The sequence below is a fragment of the Panicum virgatum genome, chromosome 5K (genome assembly GCF_016808335.1).
Source record: "Panicum virgatum strain AP13 chromosome 5K, P.virgatum_v5, whole genome shotgun sequence".
In the NCBI taxonomy this organism is placed as follows: Eukaryota; Viridiplantae; Streptophyta; class Magnoliopsida; order Poales; family Poaceae; genus Panicum; species Panicum virgatum.
Window position 1 is genome coordinate 40,480,795 of NC_053140.1, and position 9,311 is coordinate 40,490,105.

The following is a 9,311-nucleotide window of genomic DNA, read 5'->3' on the forward strand; positions in this document are numbered from 1 at the left end:
CTAAAATGCGACATTTAGTACCGGCCGGTGGCTTGGCCTAGTACTAAAATGGTTCTGGGAGCTTCCAAATTTGGACCCAGTACTAAAATGGCGTCGAGGCAACTTTAGTACCGGACCAAAACATGACTGGTACTAACGGCCGGAGACGAATGAGCCATTTTCTGGTAGTGTACTCAAAGGAGCTGATACAAAGTTTCACTTGCTTCCATGAAGAGATTTGCTGAAATGCAGCTCAAGGACGTTACTCTGCGTTATCAAATTCAACACAGCTGCTGGATTCAGGGCAGAACAAAACGTTGTTTTTCCTTTCGTTTATGGGGATAGCTTTTGCATTGTGGGTATCATTCAACATGTCGATCTGATACATTGCAGTTACCTTCTGATGTTTCTCGGACTATACCATTATGATTGCATGCCTTATGTTTGTTACTATTTCGCCTCCCAGTCGGTGTTGCATTGTCATTTGTCAAACTGATAACGCTGTGCAGCTTGTGTTTGTGCATTGTGCTACTAGAGTAGTTTTCATTAGTGGGCACCGGGGAAATATGTTCCAAGAATGATTTGGATGCCGGCACCGGTGAGCTGTCTGACAAAATTAAATTAAATGTGCCACTAGTGAGCTGTCGCCCAAATTAATTTCCTCGTTACTTTCCTATCAATTTGTTATTTCTTTGAATTTTTCCTACACTGAATTGCACATTGTGCGCAGCTCCAAACGACTTAATTTTATTTGGTAGAAAATCTTGATCTGTCTAATAAAACCGTAAAAGTAAATAAAGATAAATCAGAAGTGCAGACATTCTCATTGCTTGTCACCCTCCATCACCACTCCTGCTTTCCAAACAAACAAGAAACAATATATATATGGATGTGAGATTGCAAGTGTGAGTTGATTTTCTGCTATCAACATTGGCCTGACCAAATGCATTAATATTCACAACTTTCACCTTGCTTTTGCTAACCCGAGCTGTTGTAAATTTCCTTGACTATTCATACTCTACCTTGGAGGAATTTGCTGAATCACCCTGTGACGTTTCCACTTCATCAGGTTCAAGGCATTTCATAGATTCAAAACTACTCAGAACAGACAATGTTTTCATCTATGATATCAAACTCTGACTATGGAAAATTGGTGCCTTTGTTACTTCATAATTCCTCTGAATTTCCTGGTGAAACCATCATAGTGATGACACCATGACCGTGTAGGTTTTTATTCCGAATATTCTACTAGTAGCTAGTGGGGCACTAGGAACGCATCAGAGCTTGCTAGCTTGTAGTATCTTCAACTGCAGCTGATACTAACTCAGCCTTAGTTTCTTGCTGGGCCGCATCCGTCTCGCTGGGCACCTCAACTATCATCTTCCTCACATGAAACATCGCCAAGTGGATGTCACCTGCTAGATGGATGCAAAAAAAATGCAGATTCCAAAGTTCAGAATCCAATGGCCAATGCCCTTATTTTTCTTCTCCAATTACTGAATCGGGTGGAGTCGTTGGTGCAAACCGAAGATGAGCAGGCTGCCGGGGTCAATGGGAATTGGGAAGCCAAGGTTGAGGCGGCGCTCGTTGATGTAGGTGCTGTTGGTGCTGCCCAGGTCCGTCACCAGCAGCCTCCCGTCTTTCTTCTCCAGCCGAGCATGCGTGCCAGAGACTGCATTTTTGTTATGCACACGGGAATTGCAAGATCATCAGATGGTGAAAGATTTATCTGATCCTGGTTGCTGTAACTGACAGAGCATACATTCCATTCCATGCATGATTGCTTACCAAATTCAGATAAATGGACATATGAGAATTAATTAGTGACTGCAGTTTTGCAAGAAGTGAAGTGACCTGTGGCAACGGGGAGGATGATGTCAGCCTTGTCAGCGACCCGACCAATGGTCAGCGCATCCTGGACAATGTGGACACCACAATTCTTTCCGTCATCAAGGTTGTTAAATAACATTTGGCAGTTAGTTGTTCAATGTACAAATAAAAAGAGGATGATGATGGTGAACAGCACATACGGAGGCTATCTCGAACGCGCCGGGGCGTGCAACTTTGTAGACGATGTGGCGCCAATCGCCGTCGCCTGAAATTGGGAATGCAAGGTGCACTTGAGCATATATAATTCCATCCATTGAATACTGACAACGCTTGGAAGAACAATAATCTAACAGAGTGGGTAATCAAAGGATACGAGAAGGATGTTCAGGACCGCAACTAGTGCTAAATTGCAGATGGACACGACATACTCGAAGGCAGAGTTACTGAAAGAATGGAGGAATCAATGATGTTAGGCTGTAGCAAACCTGCAGGGTCAAGAACCCATCTTACTGAAGAACCAAGGGTTGATGGGCCATCAGCAAGGCTGGAGGAACACCTCAGGATGCTGTTCTTCTTCTTGCTGCTGGGTAACCTTGGCACATCGAGGCAAACCGAATGCTGCTGCTTCGCACTGGGCACGGAGCAGCTGCTGCAAGAAGGCCGAAGCAATGAGGGGGAAGTCTTGAAGCTTGTGAGTGATCTCCTGGGAGTACTGGAGAAGAGGACCAGGGAGGAGGTAGTAGCCACTGCAGCTTCCATCAGATCAGGCATTGTTGATGTGCAGCAGCGGAGGGAATGGAGGGGACAGGCTCGCTCGAGAGGCCTTGGTTTTGTTTGCGAATCGGATTGTTCCTTGCCTTTTGCTTTCGGTTGAGTTCTCTGTGGATCATTGGAGATAAGAGTTGAGGCTGCTGTTTGTCCTGGGCACAACACAATCCTACCTACACCTGGCCTCATAGCCAATCGTTCCTCCTTGCCATCTGCAGATCTGCTGCTACTCACTGCGTCTTTATCTGTGTGTCACCGTGTATAAATTTACAGCCTCGCCAACTTTTTTTTTATTGAGAGAGAGTTCAGAGTTGTAGTATGTTGTGACGTTGAGGCCTACCGTGTATCACGACGTGAACTCGGACAGATGAGACGCCCCTGACATCAGGGCCAACACGTCAGCCTCAGCGTGCTAGTAGCAACCAACAACAACGTGCTGGCCCCCATCGCCTCCAGAATTTTGGCAATACCGATTCAGATCGCGGCCACGGCAACCCAGAGAAGGAGAGGAACCCAACCGAGCGAGGCGGCACAAATTCCCAATCTGCGACCCCTGCTCCAGTGCTCCACCCAAAGGTAAGATTTTTGCGAGATCTCTGCGCTCAATAGTCCGGATCAATTTTTTTGTTTCGTCAGTTTTCCTCAACTTTTTGGCCTCTCTTTTTGGCGATCAGCCGGATTCGATTCGATCAGATGGCGGTGGCCAGCGTTCCTCTGGGCGCCCAAGAACTACGGGTGGGTAACTTGTTGAGCTTATCTTTTCCGTCCCAAGCTTCAGATCTCGTGCTAGATGAGATGCGTGATGTTAATGTTGGGGATTTCGGTTGCTCTGCTTCACTTAGACAAGCAATTGTGCATAGGTATACAAACCGCTGTCATGATACATATGTATTTTCATTTTCTTTGTTCAAGGAATACTTTCTTTATTTGCTGATTGTTTCGTCATTGCCCTGTTAAATAAATAGATGATGGTCCAACCAAGAACCAATGGGTTAATTAGCTCATGTGCTTACGGCCTTACTGTGCCTGTCTGCTTCTATGCCATAGAATCATTTTATTGTGAGGAAACAGTTGTTTAGTGCAGATTGATTTGCGCATGATCACATTGTATCAGTATATATGCTTGGCATGCAAGGCGTTTCCAGGCGCTAATTAGGTCTCCATCCGATCCGTTGTGTGACTAGATCGACGGTGGTAGTCCATGGGCCATGTTTGGTTAGATTTGAAGAATTTTTTTCTACTTTGACCACTAATTAGCGGTATTAAATAAAGTCTAATTACAAAACCACTTGCAGGACCCTGGGTAAATTCGCGAGACGAATTTAATGAGGCCTTTGACCGCACGATTAGAGGATGATTACTGTAGCATCAATGTAGCAAATTATGAATTAATTAGGCTCATTAGATTCGTCGCGCCAAACTGCACTCATCTATGAAAAAATTTTACAAATAGACTTTATTTTGTACTTCATGCATACAAGATTCCTTCGTGAAATTTATTTGAAGAATTTACCAAACATGGCCATGAGCTGGCTGGCCAGGCCTGGTCATTCTTTACAAACTGATGAGTAATGACAGTGGTACGGCCGATCGAAGCTTCTTCGTTCCGACAGGGACGAAGACTTGATGAACGTTTTTTCTGTTTTCAGACTATCTGCAGTTTATTACTAGGTCAGGTCGTCGAATCAATTGTCGTTGTCCGTTCAGCGTGGTCAGAGGCGTGAGGTGCAAGTTCCACTTGGCGAGAAGAATTCCAAGATGATGACTTGGAAAGGAAGGCAAATTAATTTCTACTGATAATAAAATGCATGCATGGCGTGGACGGAGATTAGGAGTAAGGGAAATACTTAAAAATGGTCGGCCGTGCCGAAGCGCGCACGCACGGCCGCACCATTCCTTCTTCCTCGTCGTCGCACCTTCGTCCTCCTCGCCCACCAGCACGCACGCGCGTTGCCGTTGTCGTCGCCGTCGCGCCGCTGCCTCCTATAGCTTCGGCCTGCCACCAACTGCCGCATCCCCGCTCGCGCCGCCGCCGGCGACCTCCCCCACCCGGTTAGGGTTTCGGGTTGAGGGTTGCCGGGGGACCTCCTCCTCCGGCGGATCTAGGAGGAGGCCTCGGGGGAGGCGGCGGCCTGGTGGTGGAGGTAGGCGTGGGGGCGAAATGGCGGGCGGCGGGGGCGCCGCCGCCGGGGCGGTGGAGGACGGCAGTTGGGCGGCGGCGGCAGCGGGGGAAGGCGATGAGACCGTCACGGCGGAGCCGGGTTAGGGCGGCGGCCGCGGATCTAGTGGCTAGAGCCGCCGGAGATGGAGGAGGAGGGCGGTGTGGGGGCGAGCGCCGCCACCGGGTTAGTGTGGGGGCGGCGGTGGAGGCGGCGGTGGCGCCGTCAGATCCGGGAGAGGCCGTGGCAGCGGGGGCGACGACGGCGAGTTCGGCGGCGGGGAGCAGAGGTCGGGCGGTGACGTGCGGTTCCACGAGGAAGAAGAACGCGGAGGAAGAACGCACGTTCGTTCGAAGGGCCTAGGTTGTCAGCGTCGGTGCAGGAGTGTGCATGTGCGGCGGCAAACGCATGGGCGGTCGTGCTTTAGCCAACCCCTAGGAGTAACTCCTACTGTACTCTATACCATACACGTAGCAAAGTTAACTGGGATAGCCGTTACACGGGTGCACCCTGCGGTTCCACACAGCTCCCAGCGCACGCGTCGTACGTGCTGCAACTAGTTTTGAGAAGCCGGGTATGTACACACGATTGTTAAAACTGATACGCACGCATTGTTCTCTTAATGAAATGCGTGCCAAGCACCTCAATTTTTGATCAAATAAATCTCCGTTAGTTCCACAAAGAGAGAGAGAAAAATTAGCAACAATAATGGACTTTTATTTTTTTCGAAACACCAGTACAAACTCAAACGCTCACAACGCAAAAACCACAATGTAAGTCTTGAGTTGTATGAGAGAGTAGAGTGAGTGACTTATACATTATGGTTTCACACACTTAACCGTTATGTGCGCAAAAATCTACTTTTTAATATTTTTGTTAAATTCTACATGTCATAATAGGTTTATGGCAAAATTTTCACTTTTTTTTATATGTTTTGCTATATGTTTTCATTTAAATAAAATTTTAGAATAAAAATAAAATTATTTGTAGGGGCGGGTGATGGAGTGACCCACCCCTACAAATGATTTTCAATTTTATTATAGAAATTTGTTTAATTCTGAAATACGTCCGGATACTCCGGCTATATGTCCGGATACTCTGGACAGACGTTCGGACATCCGATCTTCGACCTGGATACTCCGGCTAAATGTCCGGATACTCCGGACAGAAAATCATTTAATTCACAAAAAATAGCAAAACACATCAAAAAAGATGAATTTTGTACCATAGACCTATTGTGATCTATAAAACTAGAAAACAATATCAAAAGCATATTTCAGTGTACTCCCTCCATCCTGAAATGTAGGGCATTCTAAGATTTGAAATTTGTACTCAAATGTAAGCCATTTTAGGATCTTTGGACAAAATTCCCAGTCAAACTTATCCCTTTAGTTCCCCAGGTCATGACTTGCGAGGTCTCCTCTCCTTTTCTTTTCTCCATGGCACTGCTTTGGCAGCGAGCGCCGCCCACCGCCCCAATCCCCTCCGTCTCCCCCTTCCAATTTTCCTGGCCGCTCCTCCCTCCCCGCCTCTGCTAATTAATGTTTGTTGGATGCCGAGGAATATAAGCTATTTAAGTATGTTTTGTTTTCTGTGCGACAGCTTAACTTCTAATGATTGCATCTGATAATTACAACTGAAAAATATATTAATAAGGGGTACATGCGTCTTTTCTATATCTTCTTAATCTGTTGGAAAAATCGTAGAATGTCTTAAATTTCAGGACGGAGGGAGTATATAGTGATTATGAGTGTAGAAACCACAATGTAAGTCTTGAGTTGTATTAGAGAGTAGAATGAGTGAGTTATACATTATGGTTTCACACACTTAATCATTACTCCCTCCTTCCCAGTTTATAAGGCATACACGTATATCAAGATTCAAACCTTCTCATCTTTGACCAATAATTTGACTATTAAATTTTTGTTTTTATAATGCAAATTTCATATGATTGGATTCATAATCAAATATAGTTTACAATGATTATAAGCTTATAATCAAAAGTGATATAATATATGATAAATAAATGGTCAAAGTGTTGTTTAGAAGACCGTGTCATGTTCCACCATGCCTTATAAACGGGGAAGGAGGGAGTATGTACGTAGAAATCTACTTTTTGATATTTTTGTTAAATTCTACATGTCATAATAGGCTTATGACAAAAATTTTACTTTTTTTATATGTTTTGCTATATATTTTCATTTAATCAAAATTTTAGAATAAAAGAAAAAAAATTTGTAGGGGCGGGTGGGGACGTCACTTGCCCTTAAAAATCTATTTTTAGGGATGGGTGATGGAGTGACCCGCCCCTATAAATAATTTTTTATTTTATTATAGAAATTTGTTTAATTCTGAAATATGTCCGGATACTCCGGACAAACGTTCAGACATCCGATCTTCGACCCGGATACTTCGGCTATATGTTTGGATATTCCGGACAGAAAATCATTTAATTCACAAAAAATAGCAAAACACAACAAAAAAAGATAAAATTTGTACCATAGGCCTATTGTGATCTATAAAACTAGAAAATAATATCAAAAGCATATTTCAGTGTATATAGTGATTATGAGTGTGGAAACCACAATGTAAGTCTTGAGTTGTATGAGAGAATAGAGTGAGTAACTTATATATTATGGTTTCACACACCTAACCATTATGTACACAGAAATCTACTTTTTAATGTTTTTGTTAAATTCTACATGTCATAATAGGTTTATGGCAAAAATTTTATTTCTTTTTATATGTTTTGCTATATGTTTTTATTTAAACAAAATTTTAGAATAAAAAAAAATTAATTGTAGGGGCAGGGGAACGTCACCCGCCCCTAAAAATCTATTTTTAAAGGCAGGTGATGGAGTGACCCGTCCCTGAAAATGTGGCGATCCGAATGCTTGCAAGACTGTGAAGTTATTGGCTCGAGCAGGATCGACTGGCCCACCCCCCGCCGCGTCCCCGATCCCTCATCTCCTGCAACCTTATCATCTCCCGTGCTTCTCTCTTCCTCGCATCTCTCATTCTCTCTCCCTCATTTATCCTCTATCTCTCTCCTACCTTATCTGCCCGCGGAGGGAGCGGCATGCGGCGGGAGCGGTGTGCGGTGGCCAACGGGTGCGGCGGCCGGCGGGCGCAGCGTGCGGCGGCCGATGGGTGCTGCGTGCGGTGGACGTGGCGGTCGGCGGGCCCCTAGACCTCCCTTCTGCTGTGAGCGCGGACGGCTGGACCTCCTGCGGCCAAGAGTTCTTGGTAATCGAGTTCTACTTGTCTACTTGATTTCTTGGTAATGAAGTTCTACTTGATTTCTTAGTAATCGAGTTCTTGATGGATTCTTCTTGGGGCAGGAACTGACGAGTGCAGGCCCGGTGCCCGGATTGTGCCCACGGCCGTGGACATGCAGGCGCTGTTCAACGCGGACGGCGTTGTGAAGCCGCGGCGGTGCGGCGCTCCGACGACGTTGTGGAGCTGCGGCGACGCGGAGGAGCGCGCGACGGGCGCGCTCGCTCGGCGGCTCGACGCAGGGCTGCATGAGCCGTGGGGGGGGGGCGCGCTCGCTCTGCGGCACGGGCATGGCGGCGGCCTGGCGCGGCGGCGATCTGGACAAGCTGCGGCGGCCTGGCCAGTGGCGGCGGGGCTGGCCTGGACGGCGGGCGCAGCTATTTTTTTTGTTTTTTTTAAATCAATTACTAGGGGCGGGTGACGGGATGACCCGTCCCTAGAAATCGATTTTTAGGGACGGGTGACGGGTGACCCGTCCTTTGAAATCTATTTTTAGGGGCGGTTGATGGAGTGACCCGCCCCTTAAATAGATTTGTAGAGGCGGATGAAGGTGTGACCCGCCTCTAGAAATGGGTTTTCAGGGACGGGAACGTTATCCGCTCCTGCAAATACCATTTTTGGCTGCGAAAAGCAGCAACGGGTCTGAGATCTGCCCCATCCGCCCCTAGAAATAGCATTTTGACCGCCCCCACAAATTCTTTACATTGTAGTGCCAGGTTGCATCAGAACACTTACGACGACACGTGGGGACCATTAGGGATGTAGAGTATTGCACATATAAAACTACTATATGTTTTTAACAATGTTGGAAATAGTCCACTATTAGCTTTTTAAGAGTTCTCACGCTCCGCTATACAATATTTATCCGCTAACTCCACTAAGGATGTTTTACGGGAATTAGTTCTGCGAAATATCTGCTAAAGGTGTTTTTTGCAATACTTCACAACGCTAGATGTTAAGTGGCAAGTAAATTTTAGTGGTGTCATCCCTCAAAGACGATGTCACAAGAATTGATACAACTAAATGAATGTAGGTTGGACCCTAGACAACATAGCACAGGCACCATTGGGCAGTTAAGAGACATGTTAGAGTTTATTTTTAGGTGTTAGACCGTTGGGGAATCCGGCTCCGGAAGCAACTGGGGGACCCATACCCTCCAGTATCGAGGTAGGGGGGACCTCCTGGAAGACCCCTCCCTTCTAGAGATTCAGGACATCACGCCCTGGGGGTCCTTCTGCGCCAGAGGGGTCCCAGATGTTCAGGGCGGCGCGGAGCATCCGACGTAGGCTCCAGGGCCCC

The 9,311-nt window shown here is 46.4% G+C and overlaps 1 protein-coding gene and 1 long non-coding RNA gene across 3 annotated transcripts; one reads left to right on the plus strand and one right to left on the minus strand.

Annotated features, from left to right (window-relative positions):
- Positions 1-835: 835 nt before the first annotated feature.
- LOC120707497 lies at positions 836-2,764 on the minus strand. 2 transcript variants are annotated; one of them, XM_039992403.1, is made up of 5 exons: positions 2,295-2,764; positions 2,010-2,074; positions 1,834-1,894; positions 1,505-1,651; positions 836-1,397 (listed from the first exon to the last, which is right to left on the minus strand). In XM_039992403.1, exons 1-5 carry the CDS (start codon positions 2,578-2,580, stop codon positions 1,267-1,269), a joined length of 690 nt encoding a protein of 229 aa, XP_039848337.1. In that variant the 5' UTR covers positions 2,581-2,764; the 3' UTR covers positions 836-1,266. The 2 variants fall into 2 exon arrangements, with proteins under 2 accessions (XP_039848337.1, XP_039848338.1); XM_039992404.1 differs by having other exon boundaries at positions 836-1,394; positions 2,295-2,761.
- Positions 2,765-7,695: 4,931 nt separating this feature from the next.
- On the plus strand, positions 7,696-8,815 carry LOC120710682. The gene is made up of 2 exons (XR_005689983.1): positions 7,696-7,982; positions 8,078-8,815. It is a non-coding gene; the product is annotated as an uncharacterized LOC120710682 (long non-coding RNA).
- The last annotated feature ends 496 nt before the right edge of the window (positions 8,816-9,311 follow it).